Consider the following 23,119-nt stretch of genomic DNA (forward strand, 5'->3'; position numbering starts at 1 on the left):
TGATGGGTTTTTTTTGTTGCCAGAAAAGTCAAGAAATGCCTTCTTCCCACTTGTATAACAATAAGGTTTGATAGGTAGAATGTATGAAATATACAGTAACTTCTTCTGAAAAGCTATCTAAGCTCACTCAGCTTACAGTATGTGGAATGTAATTATCCAGATAGTGAAATATGTATAAAAATAGGTAAAATTCCTACAATATTTGTATTGAGTCATAATTCCTCCTGCCACGAAGGTTACAATAGCTCTACAGTATATGTATGAAATGCTTGTTCATAAAGTTAAAAAACATCATTGCCTTACTGAAGAACACATTAAATATAGGAATGCATAATCAGAACTGACTCTCAATTCTGCTTAGCTGGTGCAAATCTACAGAGAACCATCATCCTTTCTGCACAAAACAAGACCAACCTCTAATCTGAGAGTTGGGGTTTTGTTTTGCTGTTCTGTTTGCCATAGAGGGGCCAGACTGAAGTTTATGAAAGAAATTCCTCTGGAAGTGGAAGTACATTGTTTAATACTTTTTCCCTATCTCCACTTTGTTTACTGACAGCAGTTACCCACCTTTTAAAATGATTATTGCCTGACATTACATGGAGCTTGTTACTGCCTGTTCAGAGGAAGGCAGTGAAACACAAAGAACCTCCAACTCCCCTGTCATGACCCAGTTCTGGGCTTGTGCTTTTTTGACAAGTCTTTGATCTGCAGCAGACCTCATAGGCTGGTCTCCCGGAGGAACATGGTGCCGATGTTGTAAGACACCTTTCTCACTCTGGCAGATGTGATGGAAGGTTTTGGCGGCTTCTGACCACTTCTGACCTCCAGGAAGTAACAGATCCCAGGAATTTCCTTTGGAAAATTTTCTGGAAGCTCTTCACGGGAACGAGGGATAAAAATAAAATTTTCTTCCTTTTTCAAAAGCCTGGAGAAAAACAAAACACAGGGATATAAAACATTGTAAAACACATTCCAGAAATGCTCCTTTGGAAGGGGTGGATCCTATGTGCAGTAAAGTAAAAAATGAGTTTACACTACTACGTAGCATATATAGAAATTCTAAGCCAAGATCCTCAGCTGATCTATATGAACTTATCATCATTAACTTCAAGGAGCTCTGTTGACTGAGATAGGCTGAAAGGATGGCTCAAAAAAACATTCTCTGAAAATCAGTGTCAGCATTCAGAAAGTAATGTACCAGAAAGAGAACCAAATTCATAATGAAAGTTGTCCAGAACATATCATTTGGCTTGATTAAAACACTTTAGTCTGGTCAGTCTGGCAGAAATTAACATTTCAGAGTGATGGCTACCACTAGGTTTCCTGCTGGAAGGCAGGTATGAAGGTGGCAGTGCTTGGGAGCTCTCCCAGATAAAAGCAGGGAGGTCAGTTTGTGCCCTTCTTTCACTCGGTAGTACTGATTTTCATAAATTGGGTTCAAATACAGCAAATCCAACTTCAACAGCAGAATCAAATCTGACACTATTCATCAACAGTACCCATGGGTTTAATCTAGGCTATTTGGTTGGGTCAGAAAGGGATCCAGGTTCCCTGGACCCACAAAGCTATCTCCTGGCATGCCTGCTCAGCTGGTACAACACCACAGACCCCACTATGCTGCCTTAGATTTCTGCATGTAACAGCTGAAGTCTTAAAACTTTCTGAGCTAAATCTGTAAGCTTTCACTGTAGCCTCTCTTCCCCACACTGGCTATTCACTGTGGAGCATCTGGCCTTCCTAAAAATCAATGGTTTCCTCATTAGAGTCTAACATTGTGTAATTTTAATGACAGTTACACAAATCCAAAACTGTAAAATATATCTATATTCTTTGATTAAGGTCAGGGCTGGCACTAAGATTAGTTGATATTTTATACTATTTCCTCATAGAAATAAAAAGTGCAAGATATTAATTACCCATCTTATTTTCACTTGTTTTGTGAATTGTAGCTTGGTTACAATTAAATGCTCCAGGACTGATAGACAATTAGTCTTTTGAAGATTCCTCCACTGCTGTGGCTTGTGATAGTCTCCACATGCCTGTATTAGATACTTGAATCAGCTCTAACCCTCAGAAATTGTCCAGCTGACCTTCATTGGGATAACATTTCAGCTCTCAAGCAAGCATGGCAGGAAACCTTTGTTACCAAATGTTAATGGAAGTTACTTATGATTACATTCTGTCCTACTTACTTTACTACTTCTAAGGGGGAAAAAAAAAAAATCTGGCTCATAGAATAATACTATTAAAAAGATTTTCATCATGATGAAAATGACCTCATTACCTTTCTCCTAAAGAACAGGTTCTTCAAATTCCTTAAATAATATATTGGTCCTGACACCTGGCTTCCCAGTCTGATGAGATCATAATTCAGAAATTGCTTCTGTTTTTTACATCTTTTTGTATATACTAAAGAAGCAAGTTATCTGCAAATAATCAGTGCATATCAGTGAGGATATTTTTATGCAAAATCTTCCCTCTTACTTTTAGGCCTTCTGTGATGTTAAAAAGAAATCAATAGCAGTTGATGACCATGACCATTTTTAAGTTTATTGAATTCCTTTTTATGGGTACAAAGAACCCCAAAGATCCTTGTGCCAAGCAGGTGAATGAATAGTGCACGTCCTTAGGGATGTGCGCTGAGCCGCGCTGTGGTGGGCTGGCCTTGGCTGGACACCAGGTGCCGACCAAGTCACTCCATCCCATGCAATCCATTTTTGCACTTCCTCTCTGGTTCAGGAGAAAATCCAGTGTAAAACCTTCTGCTCTGGAACATTTCCTGGGTGCTGGCACCCAGTTCAGGTCAGTTGCCTCACCTCATGGACTGTTCTCAGAGCACTCCTTTGTGAACAAGACAGGCTGCCAGTTGTGAAAGCCTGAAAGAACAATCTACCCTGCGAGCACAATCCTATCCTTCACCTTCAGGTTTTAACAGTTTTAACTGTATAAAAAATGTCTCCACATTGTCCCATATTCAGAGAGCTTAAACTGAAGTTACACAACCTCCACAGTTCAGGAATATTCATATAACAACTAGTCTGAAAATATCCTAAAGCACTTATCTTAGCTGTATTTTCTGAATCACTTCTGTGAATTTCCCCTCAGGGCACTATTGCAAAGGATATTTTTATAGTAGGTTTTTCACAGGTTCAAAATACTGGGTTCCACTCAAGTAGTTGGAGACATAATTTACAATTCAGAGCTCAAATTGTGAGGGTCAGGGTACTCAGGAATTCCTATAAATTGCCTGGAATTAGGTCTGCCCTCAGCTTGTCTTCTTCGTTCATGTTCAAGGGGAGGAAGAATTTCTTAAGCAGTGATTTGCAGTTGATTAACTTTGACACCTTCTCCTCCTAACCTGAAATCTTCCAGAGCTTTTAAAATTCTTGTTCTGTCCCTTCCTTGGTGGGAATGCTCTTGCTTTCAGACAAAACAAGATAGTGTCTGAGAATTATCCTATTTTTTTTCTTTTCAGTTCATTAATTTAAGAAAAAAATTCAGGAGGTCTGTGTGTGAATGAAAATTGGGATCATACTTAGTGGGAATCTTGAGGAAGCTTTTAAAAGCTGTAGCTCTTTCTTCACATAGATGAAACGATACAGTAATTATATTTCAAATTATCTTGGCAAGAAACAATAACATCTTCATCAGAGTTTCTATATTCAGAAAACCATAGAATCACTGAATATGCTGAGTTGGAAGGGACTAATCATGAATATCAAGTCCAACTCCTGGCCCTGCACAGGACCATCCCCAAGCTTCACACCATGACCCCGAGGGTGTTCGAACACCTCTTGAACTCTCTCAGGCTCGGTGCTGTGACCACTTCCCTGGGGAACCTGTTCCAGTCCCCCAGCCACCCTCTGGGTATAGCACCTTTTCCTGATATCCAGCCTAAACCTCTCCCAGCTCAGCTTTGTGCCTTTTTCTTGACTTCAGTCACAAGACTGAAGAGATCAGTGCCTGTGCCTCTGATTCCCCTCATGAGGAAGCTGCAGCCTGCAATGATGTCTCCCCTCAGTCTTCTCCAGATGGAACAAACTAAGTGACCTCAGCCACTTCTCATATGGCTTCCCCTCCAGATCCTTCAGCCTCCTTTGGACATTCTCTAATACTTCAATGTCTTTTTTATATGGTGGCACCCAGAACTGCCCCCAGCATGGAGGTGAGGTCGCCCCAGTGCAGAGCAGAGCAGGACAATCCCCTCCCTTGCCCGGCCATGCTGTGCCTGATGCCCCCCAGGACAGGGTTGGCCCTCCTGGCTGCCAGGGCACTGCTGCCTCATGTCCAACTTGCCACAGACCAGGACCCCCAGGTCCCTTTCCACAGTGCTTCTCTGCAGCCTCTCATTCCCCAGTCTATACACACAAGCAGGGTTGCCTGGTCCCACGTGCAGAATCTGACACTTGCTCTTATTAAACTTCATATGGTTCTTATGGCCCAGCCTTCTAATTTGAAGTAAGAAATGGTGATTGCTTACCTTTCCCATTTGAACTAACAGAGACTTGCTATTGCAGAATTGCTACAAAGCCCTCTATCCTGACTGCGTGTTTCCCATAACGATTCTTAACTCCCTCCATGCCTACAATTTTTCCCTCCATCTCTCAGAGATGTCAGACTTTTGTACTTTTCACTGGATTGCTGAATCAGAGCACAAAAGCACCAACTCAGAACTAAACTTTTCTTTAGGAAAATTGGTCTGTATAGACCAAAATTGAACAAAAGTTCTAAGAGAAATACAATGCTCTACAACAAAGGAGACTATGCCTGCACTCCTAAACATAGTATGCACCATTGGCCAGGTCAATCTTCCATAAATCCTATCACAGGGAGAGATATCAACAAAAGAAAAAGGTTCTTTCTGTCCCAACTCTAAAAGTACTGTAAAACCTTTAGTTAACCTTGTTCACATCAGCCCATTAATCGGTATAATTAGGAAAATCTAATTTTAATGGCTTTCCGAACAGGCTATGAGAAAACTCTCTCCTGTTGGACTACTGCTCCCTTCCTCTGTGGCAACAAGTGTTGCTTGCTTTGCCAACTGGGCATCCTCTTGATAACATTAACCAGCTCATTTGTTTCCATATGAATACAGATAATAAACTATTACCACACTCGTTAGAAATTTTGGAAGGCTGCTCTTAAAATACTCTGTATAAACATATGAATTTGCTATTGCAATGCTAAAAATCAGTGCACCTGGTTCTAAGCTTTAGCGGGTTTGAATTTCTCCCTCAGTTTCTGTGCATGCTATAAACATAAGGGACTGGAAATAAAACCTGACTACATCTCTACCTAATTAGTTGCACATCACATTTATTACTTTTTAAACTATGGAAGTTAGTGTATTGGTGTTTCTTGTTCATACAGGTCAACTGTGGAAAGGTTATGAAAGCCAGTCATGATTTAATGCAATATGTTGCATACCACATGCAGCTCAGCATGGTGAGTGTCAATCTCTGACCTCTAACATTTTTTTTTCTCAGTCACCTAAGCAAAAAGAAAAAAGGTTTTCTGCTCTCTGTTTGGGACATCAGAGGCTCAGTGCACAGGTTTGCTACTAAAAGGCCTCACGCTTTACACTGATGTAACAGTGCTGGCCTCAAGACCTGCCTGGATTTTTGCAGGCCTGAGCTTTTTGTAGTTTTAACAGTTGTATAGCCAACAGATGACTTTTTCCTGAACACGTTTCAGCTTTAGATCAGCTGTGTGAAACTGTGGGGTAACACACTGTTAGCTACTGAACAGTGATCTAGCACAGCTATCCTGTGTAGAGTGAACCTTGAATAAAAGTGAACCTTGAACAAAAATACAGTGTCACAAAGCACAGCACAGACAGACACCAGAGGCCCAAGGACCACCATCACAAAACACAGTGACTATGGAGGTGCAGCCTCACAGAGGCAGGTGGCACTGGGAGCAGAAACCCAAGAAAAAACAGTGCATTTTGACAGTGCTTCTAAAGTTAGACTAGCAATAATTTTTTGTGCCCATTAATAAGTTGTATTCCCAATCTGCCCAAAAGTAACGTGTCTGTCCACCAATATCTCTTGAAAACATACATGGTGAATTGACCAACATAAAAACAAACAGTTTTTTTAAAGGATACTGAGAAATAAAATCTGAAATATTCTGAAATAATCTGAAAAGACTCTTGGGAGAGCAAGCCCATTGTTTTGACCATATGAGGCGGAAAAATATATATGTAGAGATTGCTATAACCTGTAGGAGAAGTAATATATATAAATAGATACAACCTGTAGGAAAAAGAATTTGATAAAAATAAAAATCAATAAGGACTTTAAAGAAAAGCCTAATCTTAATTTAAAATCCCTCTAAAGAGAGAAGTATAGCAATACTTCTTAATTACATAAAACTTCTTTCATACACCTTTCTGTGAAAGAACTATTAAAAAGCTACACTGGTTTTAATCAGTTTTAAAGGCTGAAAAGCAATTTATGCAGGTGAACACAATGACCTCGCCCAGCTCAGGTACACCTGGGTTGCCCTCTCTCCCAAATCAAGATAAAGATGTGGGATACAGGCTGTTCATTTTTGCCTAAGCTCAGGTCCCAGATGCATTGCCCAGCATGTGATAATGGAAAGTATCTGTACCCAGCACTGAGTGCCAGAAGCACATTCTCCACAAGAGAAATAAATACATGCTGAGAAAGACTAGAGGTAGAAAGAACTGGAAAAAAAATTTCATTCTTAAATAGGAGTTATTTGACAAACAGGAACAACTATGTTTACCTGCTTTTGATAACTTCTTAGAAATCTCAAAGCATTACATTGCAACACTACAGGAAAACAAGACAAATGTAGGTTTATTATATTAATATCTCATAAAAATAATTATTAAAGGCTGAAACAAAAAACTAAAAAATACTTGATTTCTCTCTTGTGCTGAAGAGCCTCATAAATCTTACTGTGCTTCGTTTCTGACTATGGAAAATAGGGTAATTCTATTCAATTCAGGATAATGTAGATGAATTAAATAAACTTCTTTTCCTATTCCAGTCTGTATGTTATACAGGGACCAGTCTGGGATGCTCAACTTCCTCTCCAGTTTCCACATTTTTCACTGGAAGTTTTACCAATGCTATTCCAGTGATTTAATTTCACAATGCTCAGTGATTCAAAGCAAATGGGGATCTGTGATCCTTGCATCCAAAGACCTGTCTGAGTCAAGAGAACAGGATATTTCAAACAGAAGTGATGTTTCAGAATCAAAAAATGCAAAGTCCACCTTTGTTAAAGGTGTTGTTTCACACCTAGCAGAACTCTGCCCAGGTAGGTGTAACTGGAGCAAGGCTGCCTCAGGCTCACTGCTGCTGCTAAGCAACAAACATCACACCCTGCACTTATCATTTTAGATTCTGATTCTTACTTAGGCAGATTACAGGCTTGAAGGGAAGTGTCTGTAACCAATAATAGGTATTCTGAAGTGTGATTATTATTTGAATGCTGATGACACTTTATGATGCATAATCTTTACTGAAAAATGAAAGCTGCTAAGTATTGGACATGTTTCAAGGACCTGCATGCTTTATAAAACTTGTATCACAACTTCCATCAGGGGCCGTGGTAGACACAAACATGTGATGAGAAATGCTGGTATTTTCATATAATTGAAAATTCTGTTGTTTTCATACTGACTGCAAAATCATCTACTTTGGAAAACACTTAGATAATAGAAATATTAACAGCAGTATTAACAAAGTGCACAGCAGCACCGTGTGATCAAATAGAAGCATTTAACAGAATATAAAGTCAAATACAAATACATTTTCAGTTTCAGATGAATCACTTTATTTATGCACAATAAATATATACTCATACAAATTATATTTAGGAAAAGTTATATATGGATGCATCTCACTACTTTTTGATTTGGACACTACAAGGATATTATGTTAAATCTCAGAGATCATGTTCAGAAACTCAGAATAATTTTGCCCCTTTGAGTATTTTGTAATTGCAGTCTTTTCTGGCCACTGTGTCAACAGTGTCATTTCTTGACTTCTTCCCTGTTTTCAAGCTTCCAACTATGCCAGAAGGTATAGTTTGAAATCAACTTTTCAAGTTGCCCCATGCATATTCATTTTATCTTTTCACAGAATTTCCCAAGCCTGTAATATAAAATTGTTCCTAGCCTGATTATCACTACTTTTAGCCACTCATTTTGAATGATAACTGCATCCCATTCAAACATATATTTTCTTGCCATTTCTACTTCCTTCACCTATAACCATGTGTCTAGCCTGTTACTTCCACTGCAAATTCTCTGAATCAAGCACTGAATTTGTTCAGCATGCTAACAGCAGATTGTTTACTGAGTACAATAATACAGATAAAAAATACCAATAGTTCTGTATTTTGTTGTGTGTTGTTTTGCAATTTTATGTTGCAGCATTGCTACATAATCAGTCACTTTTCTACCTTCTTCCCTTTTTGAAGCAACAATCTACACTGGTAGTTCAGTCAAAAGTTCAGCCATCTTGAAAAATAAAATGGTCCTATTCATACTGGATTTCTAGGATTAAAGAGAAGTGAAAAAAACCAGTTTTGATGCAACCTAAAAGATATGCAGGGTGAGAAGATCTGACTCAAGTTTTGGTACCTACGACTTAGTAAGAACGCTCTCCAAGATGACTCACATTTGACCTGCCATGGTACAATATGCCCAGTGGCAGCCAGGCAGAGATGAAATACAGGTGAAGAGAAGCCATCTTCTCTGTGCCACAATGTACTACGAGTCAGAAAAAGGGCAGCACAAACCCACAGATTTGTAACAAGCTCCACACACGGGCCCTCAAATTAACTTTCAGAACAGTCTTTTAATCAGCATTGTGATGGAAAGAGAATACCGTCACAGAACCATGGAATCAGTGGGGTTGGAGGGGACCTTTAATGCCAACCCTCTTGCAATGAACAGCTACATCAGGTGGTTCAACAATGACCACAAATTTGTGTCTCACAGAGGAGGTGCCGTATCACTCATAACCAAATTCAACACCACTGGCACTGTGCACTGGTACATGGAAAGTGACTCTGGCCCCAGCATAAAGAGAGTTTTGTGCACCACAGGTCCCACAGATAATTTCTACTTATATTTCCTTAAAGTTGTCTAGCTCACCAGTTTCTGCTCTCAGGGACATAAACATGAGCAAGCAACACCATAGCCCCAAGTGAAATCAGTCCCCTGAGCCACATTTGTGAAGCGCTAAGATCTCTCTTCTGAAAAAGTATGGACTGCACTTTCAGAGTATCTTGAAGACTATCTCAGGCTGGAGAACAGCACTTTATAAGAACTGATCCTGCTCAAGAAAAGTTCAGCTCCCTGTCACAGGGACTTGGTCAGCTTTTGCCAGACCACAAACCACACATCAAAGGCCCTGCTATTATGTAATTTTTGTAACTGGAGCACAAATGGTAAACAAAATTATGGTGACTATTGAAACAAGGTTTTAGAGGGTTCCTTCTATCCCATAGTGGATGACCAAGCGCCAAACACTGTAGAATGCTGTGTATGGAAGGTCCCAAAACCAATTTCTTTTCAAATTATACCAAGTTCCAAACAGAAATTTCCTATATATTTATTGAATTTATTATTATTTAAATCTAAATGTTTTCTGTGAACAATAATAAATTGGATTTGGATAGATTTGGAGAATAATAGATTGTCTTTCTCTTGCATGTTACCAGACAGCTGTATGAATCGATTTCTGTTCACTTTGTGATACAAACCCTATTAAGTTATTCTACTTCTTGTTCAATTTGCTACACTTGCTTCATTCTCAAAATATGATCTCAAGTGAATGGGCTCTTCAGAAGAATGTTACTTTATGCACTAGTTTAATTACTTTTAACTTTAATTTCTGACTGATTCATATTTTAGCATAGCAGACACTTCAATACTTGGATGAAGAAATCCCATTTAATTTTTTTTTTTACATAGATAGCTATGGGGGAAAATATTTGAGATTCACGGTTCTGAATAGGAAAAAAAAAAAGAAAGAAAAGCAATATTGTTTGAGCAACTGTGTACAGATTTACCACACAGTCTCAAAACCTTACTTCAGAAAATGACTTCAGATACAGAACACTGGAAGATTGAGATATTCTGCAAAAAAAAAAAAAAAGTGAGTGCATCAGCTGTACTCTAAGCAGTAGAAATTCTAATAGTCAAACTGTCAAATTTGAACAATAAGGAACACCTTTTTTATTTAGGAGCTGTTCCTCATAACCAGATTTAATCAAGCCTTCTCTCCATTTGCATAATTTCTTCAAAACCCTAGGGATAATGCTTTGCCATTTTCAATCTTTTTTCCTACATTATGAGAATGCTTCTATCAAGTGTGTCTTTACAGTGATAAATAAAAAATTTTGTCTTCAAGAAAGCATTAAATCTCTTTGTAAGCTTGCCCTTACTGGCAAAATTAGACTTCCTTCTGAGACAATGGGAGTGTGCTTCCTTTCATGAGCTGTGTTTAGCGGGAGGAATCCAAATCCCCAGTCAAAAGCTGTAATAGTGCACAAAACTACGTTGCTTTGGGAGATATCTCCCACTTCTTTTGTTGCATATTATTTTAGGCAGGAATGGCTCGCTCTTCTGTTGTGCCTCCTTGCTTCCAATGCCTGACTTCTTTGCACATTCTGATACAAACCTGCAAATGAAAGACAGGCATGCCCAAGCAATACCTCTTTCCAGCTGTCTGGATGCCCTACCAACTTTCTGTTGAATTTCATGTGTTGAGGACAGAACATGTTACAGGATGGAACTGAAAACAGGCTGAAACAAAAGCAACAGGAAAGGGTGAAGAGGACTTACTGGTATGTGGTGGGACTGACATTGATGCGGCGTGGGTGACTTCCTGACTCGAACTTGCTCGCAAGGGTGACGTTGTTCCCAAAGAGACAATAGCGTGGCATTCTCACACCAACGACGCCGGCCAGCACCGAACCTGAGTGAATGCCTATCCTCATCTGGAAAAAAACATGAGATCTACGTCAGGCTGCCTCTCCTGTGCCACCAATGGTAATGTCATTAGCACTTGTCTACAAGAAACCCTTTCAAATAAAGAGTAAACTAAAGAAGAAAGAGTGAAGGGGAAAAAAAACCAGACTGTTCTATTCCTCTAGCTTAAATCAGATACAATTAAAAGAAAGAAGAACAAAAATATTATCTTTTCACTAAAATTATTTTCTTCTCTGCACACTTGCTGGAGACTGTGACAGTCAAAATAGAAATCATGAACAGAATAAGTTGGGATCATCCAGAGTTACTGCAATATCAGCCATCTAATTACACAAATAAATACATTACAGAGGTTTTTTTTGCCACCACTTATAACATAGGCTTTAAAGTAATACCCAGTTTTTCTCAAACTGGCAGGACGAGTAGTTAAGTTTTATCTCCTCCATATTTTTCTTCCAAACTCTTCAAGGTCTAAGGTCTTTCTCACTTTGTCAGACAGAGAGTTATTGCAATGGTGAGAATGCTGAAGACTGAGGCAGAAATGATTTTAAAGGTAATTGTACCCTCCCCAAAATAAGAAGGAATAAATCCCCAGCAAAATAAAAAACCCATGTGATTATTTCAGCAATCATCCCCTGTAACTGTCTGAGATCTGGCAATTGCATAGACCTGTACAGCTCAGAGTCACCATCCAAGTTTATTTCAGAGTGAATAATCATGCAGAGATTTACTCTGCATATATTTTAGCTAACAATTGTGTTTGCCAAGCAAATAATTTTTACAGATAGGGAAGTATTTTTCTCTTGTTAACTTTGTAACAGTAAAAAATTGAAAAGAAGATATTTATATCCTCTGAGGATACTCTTCCTCATAGCAACTGGACTGCTGCAAAACATAAGGTGTAGGAAATAAATAACAGCTACTAAGAGGGTCTGATGGGGTATGAATGAGTGACTTACCTAACACTGTACTCAATATGGTCCTTTGACTTAATTCACAGTTATTGCACTGTGCTTTTGTCCATCAGTCCCTATTCTTTTTAATAACAAAATACACACGGACTCAAATACAAATTTTTTAAAAATCATTGTTACTCCTTTTTTATGTAAAGAAAATGCCACCATTTGATCAAAATTGGTGTCCATGAAGCTCTAAGAACATATGGGACCCCACATTATTTCACTGACTATGGTTCTTCCCACATGCCCAAGACTTTCACCATGCAGCTAAGCACTCTTCTAATTTTGTTCCTCTTTTATGTGTCACAGACAATGGGTTTAGAATTATATCTGCTATACAGTAAGCTCCTGCATAACCTAAGGACCTGTTCTGCATTCAATGTGATACTACTTGCAACATTCTCACAGGCAGCCTAAAACTCTCAATCTTTACAACAATGCTGTTAACGACAGACTAGGTTGTTTAGTTTGTTTGTTTGTTTGTTTGTTTGTTTCTTCTCTTTTCTCTTTTTTTTTTTTTTTTTTTATCTGTGACTAAGTATCACTCACTTTAATTGAACTTTCAAACCTTTACTATGTTTTGGAAGGCAGACACAGAATTCCTTCAAATCCTCTATTCCATAAGGCTGGGAAACCTCCAGGAACTTGGTTTGCCTGCTAACATCTGTGCAAACTCGTAACACTTGGGTTATTTTGGTCATCTTTTGGAGCAACAAGATTTCCTGCTTTTGCTAGAACATACATTTAAACTCCACTGCCCATTACCAGTGGAAAGAAGTGATCCTGCAGTCATGAATTGGGTAAACAGCCCTTCTCCATATAGGTGATGTCAGTACCTGCCCTCGGTGAAAGACTATGAGCAGGAAGTCTTGCTCACACAACAGCAAGCATGCTGTCAGCTTTCAATAAATAATAAGCAACCTATTTACAATGTCTTGTTCTTGTGAGATGGGAGGTGAGTTAGTCATTTTGCACACAATTTTAGGAACAGAGCTAATGAAACCCGTTTGTTCCAATGTGCAACTCTGCACATTTATTTGAAAATCACAAATTAACTGTGTGCTGTGACCTTTTCCATGGTACATTCAATCACATGTAAAGGCCAGATTGTAAGGAACATAGGCCATACAGTAAGGAAAGGTATGAGCTTTGTTTTCCTCTAAAAACGCAGGGATAGGAGTATACATTAGAGAGGATGGAAAATATGACAGCAAAAAACGTACTAAGAAAATAAAATTTGCTTTTGCAATATATGCAGTAAAAGCTGAAGTTATTGTTGGTTATTTTGTTATTTTCATTCTTTCCTTTTCATTGCTTCCTTTTACATGGGCGCACAGTTTTTTATCACTCACTGCTTCAGTGAAAGACATGAGGTTTCTTCTCTACTATCTTAAGAGCTTTTTAAAAAAACACATGCTCCTACAATAAAAAAGGTAGATATATTCTCACAAACACAGGTTAAACTACATAGAGACAGTCAAAACCTGAGGTTTTCATTGGGTGGAAGAAAGTTGATGTAGGTTTTCTCAATAAACCTTAGAGATAAATTACATTAAGAATGGCTTACAATAAAGCTCCACATCTGCTTTATTATAGAGTTCTCTACAAGAAAAGAGCCTGCAAACACTGATGCTCTTGCCATAAAGTATTCCTTAGTGTGCCTTATTACACCAAGAATAACCATTACATTGGTCCTATAGTACTTTTTAGAGAAATATGTTTACTTAAAAGTGTCTTTTCAAAATTTTACTTCATTTGCAGATTCATTGTTCTGGTCTTTTCCTCACAGAGTTGAAAACTGTTGTGTTAACAGCTTAAGGCTATTTTTTACAAAGGAAAAAAATGTGTGATCAAATTATTAACAGGAAGGCACTTACTAGGGCACATCAACCTTTCACATTACCTTTGCAGTAAAGAAAATCTGCCTAGACCACATAACTTAGAACAATAATAACAACAGTTACACAAAAATAGTTATAGCAACCAAGCTATATTGTACATGTAGCCCTTATCAGTGCTTTCTCAGAACAGTCACCATTAAATATTAGCACAGAAAGTGAAAATTAGGTGACAACACTAGGATGCATTTTTTGTCTATCATAACTCGGTTTATTCCTTTTAATATATATGTAGTACAAATTATACATTTATTAACTTTCTTAAATGGAACATTTTAAATAAAATGCATGCTTTTCATCTGTACCAACTGCTCCTTTGTATTTCCTTAATTATTTGGCTGAAGATAAAAGGGAAGTATGTAGCTGAACCTGAAAGATCAGAGGCATTATGCACACAAATGGAAAGGTGGGTCTTTGGAAACTATCACAAAGAGAAGACAGCTGTGAAGAAAAATAACCAGTAAATACCATTCCTCCAATAGTTAAGGAACAGTGAAGAGCCCACAAAAGCCAAAGACATTTCTAAAGCATGATCCTGGAACGCACAATGGCAAAAGAGATATGAACAGGTGGGAAAAATACTGAGAGACCTGCAAGAGATCTTTTAGGTAAAGAGGGACAACTTGAAATGTGTGCAATGAAAAATGAGAAAAAAAGAACAGATCTGATCTTTGCAAGAGCTGTGGTAATAGTGAAGTGGAGAAAAGCTAATGAGTCAGAGGTGCAAAAGAAAAGCAGCCTGCATTGATCAATGCAATGTGAGAGGAAAGACATGGCTATGTGCAAAGCAAAAGAAGCTTCCAAAACTTGTATTAAAAAAGTAGCAGTATTTGAATATTTCTTACTGGATAAGGCACAAAGAGCAGCAATGTCTAATACCTGAGTGACCAGAAGGATAGTGATTTTTTTTTTTTTTTAATAGTGATAAAGAAGAAGATTCATAAGGAAAGATGAGAAGCACTGGTCATCATCTAAAATGACCAGTGGAAATGTGCCAGAAGTAGTATCAATGAGAGCATTGCAAGGGGACTACAATGGGAAAAGTCAAGACTGCAAGGGGAAAGTCAAGAACAGACAGGAACAAGAGTGAACAAGACAAAAATATTTGCACTTTTTCTGAACTGAACATTCTGTTACAGAATTCTTCTGATGTCCCAAATCTTAGAAAAATTGCATGTTACTTCTTTACACCTCCTCATTGCCAAAGCATGATTTTCCTCTTTTACATCTAGAAGTGCTGGGGGTTTTATTTTGTTTAGTTTTGGTTTTTTTTTTAATCTGCTATGCAATTTCAATTACTTGCAATTGCCTGAATGCCTTCGTAAGCACCATACCGAAAATTGCACTCTTACATCAAAAAAAAAAAGCCTATTCCAACTGAGATGAGAGTAAACGCAACACTGAAAATTCACAACCCATCTACAATTGACTTTATGGGGAAGAGGCAAAAATATTTTAATAACAGTAAACGAATGCAGCGGCATGCCTGAAGTAAATGTCATCATTGCTAATTTACTTCTTAATAGCTTTTTCTGTTAATCTGTAGTTAAAAAAAAAAAAATCCAGTCATTTTCATTATGGTCAAAGCTCTTGAGTTTTTTCTCTTTTGAAACCTTTTTGAAAAATGTATTCTACTTCCTCTTTCCCTATTTCTCCACATAATTTTTAAGGCAAAAATTAGAATGCAAAATTAGACTGTGGAAAGACAGTCTGAGAAGCAGCACTTGTCCACTCAAGAACGTTTTTGAAAACCTCAAATCTAAATTTTTTTACCAATATATGTTTGCATACTGATAAGCAATAAAATACATTAACCTTATTTCTCTTCAGTCAAAACGGAGACATTGCATTACAAGATTTAAAAATAATTCCTTCATTAATTAGACCACAGAAAAATGGTTCAAGCTGTAATGTTTCCTAAAAGAAAAATTAAGTGGGTTTTACATTATTCCTCAAGCTTCTTATGTACATGGTGCTGTGCAAAAATATTTGCAGTCTTGGTTATGGGCTTACAAATCTATTTTAAAAAGCATAATTCATGCTTTATTCAGAATAAAAGAGACTAATAGGCAACAGCATGGAGAATTGCATAAGGGTATGACTGTGAAGAATGATTTTTGAATTGAAAAGAAAAGGACTGCAAATATTTTTGCACAGCACCATGTACATAAGAAGCTTGTAAAACCCACTTAATTTTCCTTTCAGGAAACATTACAGCTTGAACCATTTTTCTGTGGTCTAATTAATAAAAGGATTATTGAATAAATTGAAGAGCAAAGTAGGAAGAAGAAGAGTCTGTAGGTATCTTTCTTTTTCTCTTTCAGTAAAGAGTAGTTGATATTAAAACACGCAAGCAGACTTTCCAACTCACACTAAAGGTAACCATGTAACCTGCCTTCTGATAAGCGCTGGGTGAAAAAACATGCTCATTTCCAAAGTTCTCTTTCTGCAACCAGCAATTTTTTAGTTCAGGGATTTCCTGAGCCAAAAGAAATTCATTTTGTAGAGAAAAGGTGTTTGATGTTCAGTTCCTCCTCAAATATGAATTACAGTAACATTTCAGCATGCATTCTTTCTTCCCACCACAGACACAGAATGAAGGACCTTAATAAACAGTTCTCACACTCTGAAAAACACACTCCCATGCTAGAAAGAGAAGTCTCAGGTTGTCTCACAGGTTAACTGCATCCAGAAGGACACACAATCCATTTTCTCAGAACTGTCTGCCTTACACAGGCACAGAAGAAGGAGAGAGGGCAGGCTGGGAAGTAGGTGACACAGTTTGGAAAACAACCGCGGGCAGAAGTGATCCCCCGCTCAGCCAACCTGGAGCTTTTCAAGCCTCAATAATGTGACTGACTGACAGCTGCTCAAGACTGTGCTGAGCTGAGCAGAGCTCAGGGCTGGCACAAGGCAGTAGCTGCATGAAAAAAGTTCCAGGCACACGGATGGCCCAAGCCAGAAAAGCAATTAAACACAATAGGATTCTGCTGGATCAGGACTTTTGGTATTAGCCAAAATAATGTACATTGGTATCTGTACAGTAAAATTTCTTACACAAAAGCACTCCTCACTTTCTGGCCTAACATACTGATTGATAATCTGTGTTTCACTATGGGAATCTGCCAAATTCTTTAGGGTGTTTTTTCTGCTCTAATATTTTCTAGCAGCTTCTACAACAGCGCTATCTCTAAATCCCAACATATGCCTTACACAGGACATTTACTTGTAAAATGTTTTAATGTAAAATAGACTCTCCAGAGCTCAGAGGTCTAAAATCAGGGCCACACACCAGTGAGTCAATGTGCCTTTCTGATCCTTCAGAGGACTGCAAGTTGATAGGACTGACAGCTATGTCCTGACATATGCTTTAGTGTGTGGGTTATCTGTATTCTTAGATAGATTTATAAATATCACAGTGCCTTTCTGGAAAGGGACATATGACAGTACAGCTCACTACAGAATTGTTGCCAAGGAACAGACCTGCTCAGAGGAAAATTTAGATCACTTGAATTTCACAAGGTGTTCTATAGAACTAAACTACAGGATATATTCCACCCCCCCCCCTTTGAATATTATTTGGAGAAATAAACACTGAACTTCTTTTCTAATCAGAATTTCCTAGATTTTTTACTCAAAGAATTATTCGACCCATCTGAAGCAAAACACACAGCAAATTATACAAGGACAATGAAAAATAAAGTCATAAACTAATAAAGAGTGAATGCCTTGGGATCAATAAATCCATTTTAAGTAGTTATTGGGTAAGGCAATCATGTGGTTTGTGCAAAAAGAGGTGCAATTAAATGATAACCAATGTGATGCACATTGCATATGTACATCCCTGGGCTGTGGTCTTGGCATACAGTTATTTCTACTGAATGTGGGAAAAGAAGCTATGAATCATTTCTACATAAAGAAGCCCTAGACTTGAAGGATGAAATTATTTCTCTCTTTCCCTTGAAGTTCTTCCACTATGATCTAAGCTAGCCCTGCTTTGAATAGTGGTTGGATTAGTTAACCTCCAGAGGTTCCTTGCAGCTTCCTTTATATCACAACTCTGTATTTCATAACCTGTGTTGAAAAATTATACACCTGTGAGTCTCCATCAGCAGTATGAGGTAGAATTAGATGAAGTAAAAACAAAAGCAAAGACTCATGCTAGTTTTGGGAACTCATTAGTTCTAGCATCAAAGGGAAGTTTACACTGGGGCAAGTTATTTTTGAACCAGATGGGATCATGTGAATTCACTATGGCACTGCTCAGTGTCTAGGTTAGAAGAGGATTTGGGTCATCTGTAAGGAAACTTCTGACCTGAAATTATTTACTGGAGGGCGTTCTGAGTGGAGAGGTGGGTGTTAAATGACGTAAATGAGAATTTTCATTGCTGCTAAACAGAAAAATAAAACCTATATCCTTCCCTACGGTTCCAAAGAAGAAACATTAAAGTTAATGTGCTTCTTTATGAGCTGCTTCTCAGTCCCCAATAAAACATTGCATTTCATTGCTGATGGGGCATTTAATCAAAAACACCTTTTATTGTTTTCTTTAAATAGTAATTTCCACAGTAGGAATTTAATTACTATGTGAACCTGTGTGTTCAGGCACTTAAAAAAGAGCTAATCACTCACACAAGCCCACATGGCAGTGGAGGATTTTTCCCAGCCTCCCCACCACTGACACCAAAAAAGAAAAATATTCATCAGAAAGTTCTCTTTGATCCCTAGTGTAGGAGGACATCTTTGTCTCACAGTGCCATCATATGACATATACTGAATGGATTGGGTGATACTTTAACAAGGATAAATGACACATGCTCAAAATATTTAAGGGAACAAAAAAACTGTATGAAAAAAAAAAAGTTTGACCTAAGAGTTTTAACCTCAAGAATCCATTTTTGATACTTTTGCTAATTTAGTAATTTAAGGTAAATTTCACCTAATTGCAACCACCTAGAAGTTAGCTAATTAATTTAAGTTAGGTTTCTAGACTCCTGCTAAACACAGGAGGTAAATAACCTCAGGGCTGCAATTCTTCATATTTTGAAATTGGCACACAGGAGAGGCTGAATCACTCACCCCTGAAGCTGTCTAACTCTCCTGGTGGAACAGAGAGGGACATTTAATGGTAAGTTTAACCTGGACACCTCATAAACAGACAGCTAAAGAAAGGTGAGATGAATTCAACTCTCAGCCTGGCAAGGTTGACACACTTTTACCTGTCTGTAAAATGAGCTACACTCTTGTGCGTAAATCATCAAAAATACTTGTGTTGATGGATGGGACCCCATCAGAAGAGCATTCTATTTGTAGAACTGCAGAAATTTCTTCAGATGTTTTAATGTAAGAGGCTTTGAATCTAGCCTGCATTCTTTGAAACTGTAAAATGAAATGACCTTTCAATGCAGAGCCATGCTTCATCTTTTGACCACAGTACATGTTCTTACACATTGATGAAAGTCAGATTATCTGCTTTGGGAAGAGCTTGGAACCAATCAACAAGGATCATAGCACCTTTTAAATAGAACCACTGATCTGTAACAATCTTACAGCTTTACTTCTAGAAGCAACCTTATCTACCCTCTACAATAATGATGTATCAGAGTCTTCCCAATAGCTCCCACACTATTAATGAAACTTAAATTGCAGATGTCATTTAAACCTCTACCACCACAAGGAATGTTATTAATTTTTGCATGAAGAAGAGATACATTTTAAGCGTGTAGTTTCTATGGGATGCCCCAGGTTCTTGCAATCAGTACCAAGGCAGACATAATCAAAATAAAGAAATTATTAAACTCCCTGCTCCATATGGACACTGTAGACATGACAAAACAAAACAAAAAAAAATCAATGGGTCAGACTTTAAAAATGTACCTGTTCTTAAGATGGGAAAAGCAGACAGACTGGTTCCTTCATCACTTCTTAGTCTAACAATACAGCCAATTAAATTGTTCAAGAAATGATTGGATGTTGCACTTAGTGCTATGGTCAAGGTGGTGATCAGCCAAAGGTTGGTTGGACTCAACAATGCAAGAGGCCTTTTCCAACATAAATGATTCTGTGTGATTCTGTGACACTGTGATATAGACAAATACCTGAAACAAGTCAATATATGCCCTCTTTTGAAACAGTAAATCAAGGAATGACCATATGAAAGATAAAAGGCTAAGGAAACCCCAAGCTGTGTAGAAAGACAGAGTAGAATTGCAGGCTGTAATAGCTAAAAAATAGTTTGCTTCCTTGTGAAGAAACCTCAGCCACTGCTACCATCATAGAGACTTGAATACTAAATGTGCAACATAACAACTTGTTCTCGTGCTCAAATAAAAAAATAAGTAATAAATCTGCCTGTAAAGTAAAGAAAGTTTCCATATTACAGCTGGGACATACAGATATTTTATACCTTATAGGTTCCCATGTTTGAACAGCTCACTCTATTAGATAATCATTAAGCACCTCACTCTAAAATGATAATGCTGCTGTGTTCCTTTGCTTGTTCACCAGTTTGATTTTAAGAACTGCAATTTCTATAGACTGAACACAAGACAATATAAGATGATGACAATGATTTTTGCAAAATTTACCCAACTCTTATGCCTGGAGCAAACCTCCACAGCTGGCAGTGGCAATTGCATACAAAGGGAAATGAGGCTCTGTGACTGTATGGATCCTATAAATACGAGACCAAAAGACTTCACCTTGGCAAAATGGGGAAGGGGTTTATTAATACTCCTATTGCCTTTGTACTTCACCATCACAAACCTGCAAATCTTTGCAGAAAGTGAATTTCCTCCTTAGTGAGTTCAAAATACATATTCACATAAAATTATTTTTCTGAAGTCTTTCAGAGAGGCAAATCCAGACAGTTGTGAATAACTACTTCATACAACAAAGGCAATTAGCACAAAGAGAAAGGCAGCTGGTTTGCAACGAACTGAGGATTTGAGCAAATTATCTAAGCATTTAGTTAGTCTCCTGTATAGACAGCACTTCAGCAAGTCAATCAAACTTTCTTAACACCACAAAACAAATCATAACAAAAGCTAGGATCAGAATTCAGAGTATTCTGTACAGCTCAGTTACCTTCACTGAAAATCTAGGTTTAAAAAAGGACATTTGTAAATAAATTCGTTAATGAAATGAATGAAAAATTTCTCTGTGGCTCATACAAAATGTAGCATTTTCTATTCCTAGATTTAAGGTGGAAATCTACAAGCCATATCTGATTGTTATTGAACATTACATGTAACATGAATAGCAATGAGATACTATTTCACTGTTTGTTTAAATTGCTTCAGAGAAAATTTTTAACCGCACTACAATTTAAAGAAGACGATTCAGGATGAATTTGAATGTTCTCGTGTTTTCATGACTAGAAAGACTCTGATCTTATTTTCAAAAAAAATTAGCAGATGAAGGCCTGATGATGTCAATAATATGACAAAACCCAAATAGAGACTAATTGCTCTCAGATGAAGATGAATCACTTATGGGAAGGAAAGATTTCAATGTTCAGTCTAATGACTTTCCTTTATTTCATTCAATGATTTCTCCCACTGTGTCTAACACTCATCCCTCTCTCAGAGACACACTGACAAAGAACAAAGCATGGCAACACATACAGTTGATTTTGGCTTGTAATTTCTATAAAAATAGCAATCTTAATGCATATATTATAATAGTTCCTTTTCTGTAGGTTATGCATTTTGTAATTGCAAAAAAATAAAAATTAATATGCTTAGCCAAGATTATCTCTGCCCATCTTCACCAGCTTTTATCAATTAATTTCTATTTTTATAGTCCACAAACATAGAGACAAAAATTTAAGCCTACTTATGGTATTAATTGTGTGAGTAAGACCAGAAAAGAAAGCCAGAGACTTTAAATCTCAATTAACCTTGCATGTTCTTTTGAAAATGTAAAACTAATCTAGTTTGGGAGGCAGTAGAAGAAGATAGTATGGCATATCTACAACTTCCTTGGTTGTCATTGCTCTCCAGCCAACCTTTAAAGACACTAACTGGGTGCATTTGGCTGCTGAGGGGCACAGACCCCCAGCCCTGGATTTTGTTTATCCAGCATTCTCATTGCTTGCTTCTTTCCTGCTGTTGCTCTCAACTGATTGTGCTTTATTTGCAACTTTTCCAGTCAAATTCTTCAACCAAGAAGTGGGCAAAGAATCTCTCTTGGTGCAAACTTTTTTAACAAGTCCCTTAGCTCTAAGTCTCATTCTTTACTCCTTTCCTCCCAAATGCATGCAAGATATGTTTTCATTAAAAGCATCCCTTTGGTGCCTTGTTCTTTATCAGTGTGTCTGAGAGGAACATGACTGTGAATATTAAATCATGAATATTTGATAATTTTTATTTGTATTTAACTTGAGTTGAAATTTGTGGATAAATGAAATAAAGTAGATGAAATGTCACTCATAGTTGTGTGCAATAAATAAAATTCAGCATAACTTATTTTTATTTATTGTATTTGTTAATGATCTGCAATAAACAACACACAATGCAAGTAAACGGATCCCACAGACTGAATGCATCTAGAAATGTACTCTGAATTAAAAATACACAATTCAAGACAGAAAGCTGGGAAATTCTGAGCAAAGCTCAAAATTAACCTGAGATAGCATGTAATCCTGCCACATGAAGGAAGTAATCTGGGGTTATGAACATCATCTGACACCTATAGTTCCTTCCTACATAATTCTATTCAACTTCACCAAGCCTATTAAGTTAAAATGTAGGTACTGTCAACAGCTGTGATTTCTGAAAAGATCAAGAATCTCTTCAGAAAGGATCTGATTAGAGGGAAACTAAAAATCTGTAAATACTTACAGCTTGGGTAATTATTACTCAATAGGGGAAGTGTGGAATTCATCTACAAGTACGTGCAAGATATTAATATCAAAGAGAGGCATATGGACATAGGTACATAACTAGAAATAATACAATTTAAATGAAGATATAGGTGAATATCCAGTTTATCTAGGCCTAAATAGACTGTACTGTATGACAGAGACAGTTTTTTGAGGTAAATGTGCTAAGTTACAACTAATTAAAAAGTGGTGTTACATTTGAGGGTTTCAAATGACTGCTGCAAAGTCTGTTTTCCTGTCATCCTTAAGAACAGATGGGGTGGGAGAAATATTTTTTAATGTTCTGAAACCACTTAAAAAACCAGAATTTTGAATTTCAGCTCAAAGAGAAATTGTGTACCTTGGTTCACACTGTCTTTGGAATTTTACTAAAACGAAAAAGAAATTAAGACAGCAA

At 37.4% G+C, this 23,119-nt stretch overlaps 1 protein-coding gene across 1 annotated transcript in view; it reads right to left on the reverse strand.

Moving 5' to 3' along the window:
• Nucleotides 1-663: 663 nt before the first annotated feature.
• The window catches only part of GUCY1A2 (guanylate cyclase 1 soluble subunit alpha 2), a 134,892-nt gene continuing 112,436 nt past the window's right edge, over nt 664-23,119 (reverse strand). The window contains exons 7-8 of the mRNA XM_053970729.1: nt 10,835-10,989; nt 664-925 (exon numbers count right to left, since the gene is read on the reverse strand). Of these exons, the coding sequence (XP_053826704.1) occupies nt 718-925; nt 10,835-10,989 (363 nt within the window). The 3' untranslated portion in view covers nt 664-717. The remainder of the gene's footprint in view (nt 926-10,834; nt 10,990-23,119) is intronic.

Source organism: Vidua macroura, chromosome 2, assembly GCF_024509145.1.
Source record: "Vidua macroura isolate BioBank_ID:100142 chromosome 2, ASM2450914v1, whole genome shotgun sequence".
NCBI classification, from domain to species: Eukaryota; Metazoa; Chordata; class Aves; order Passeriformes; family Viduidae; genus Vidua; species Vidua macroura.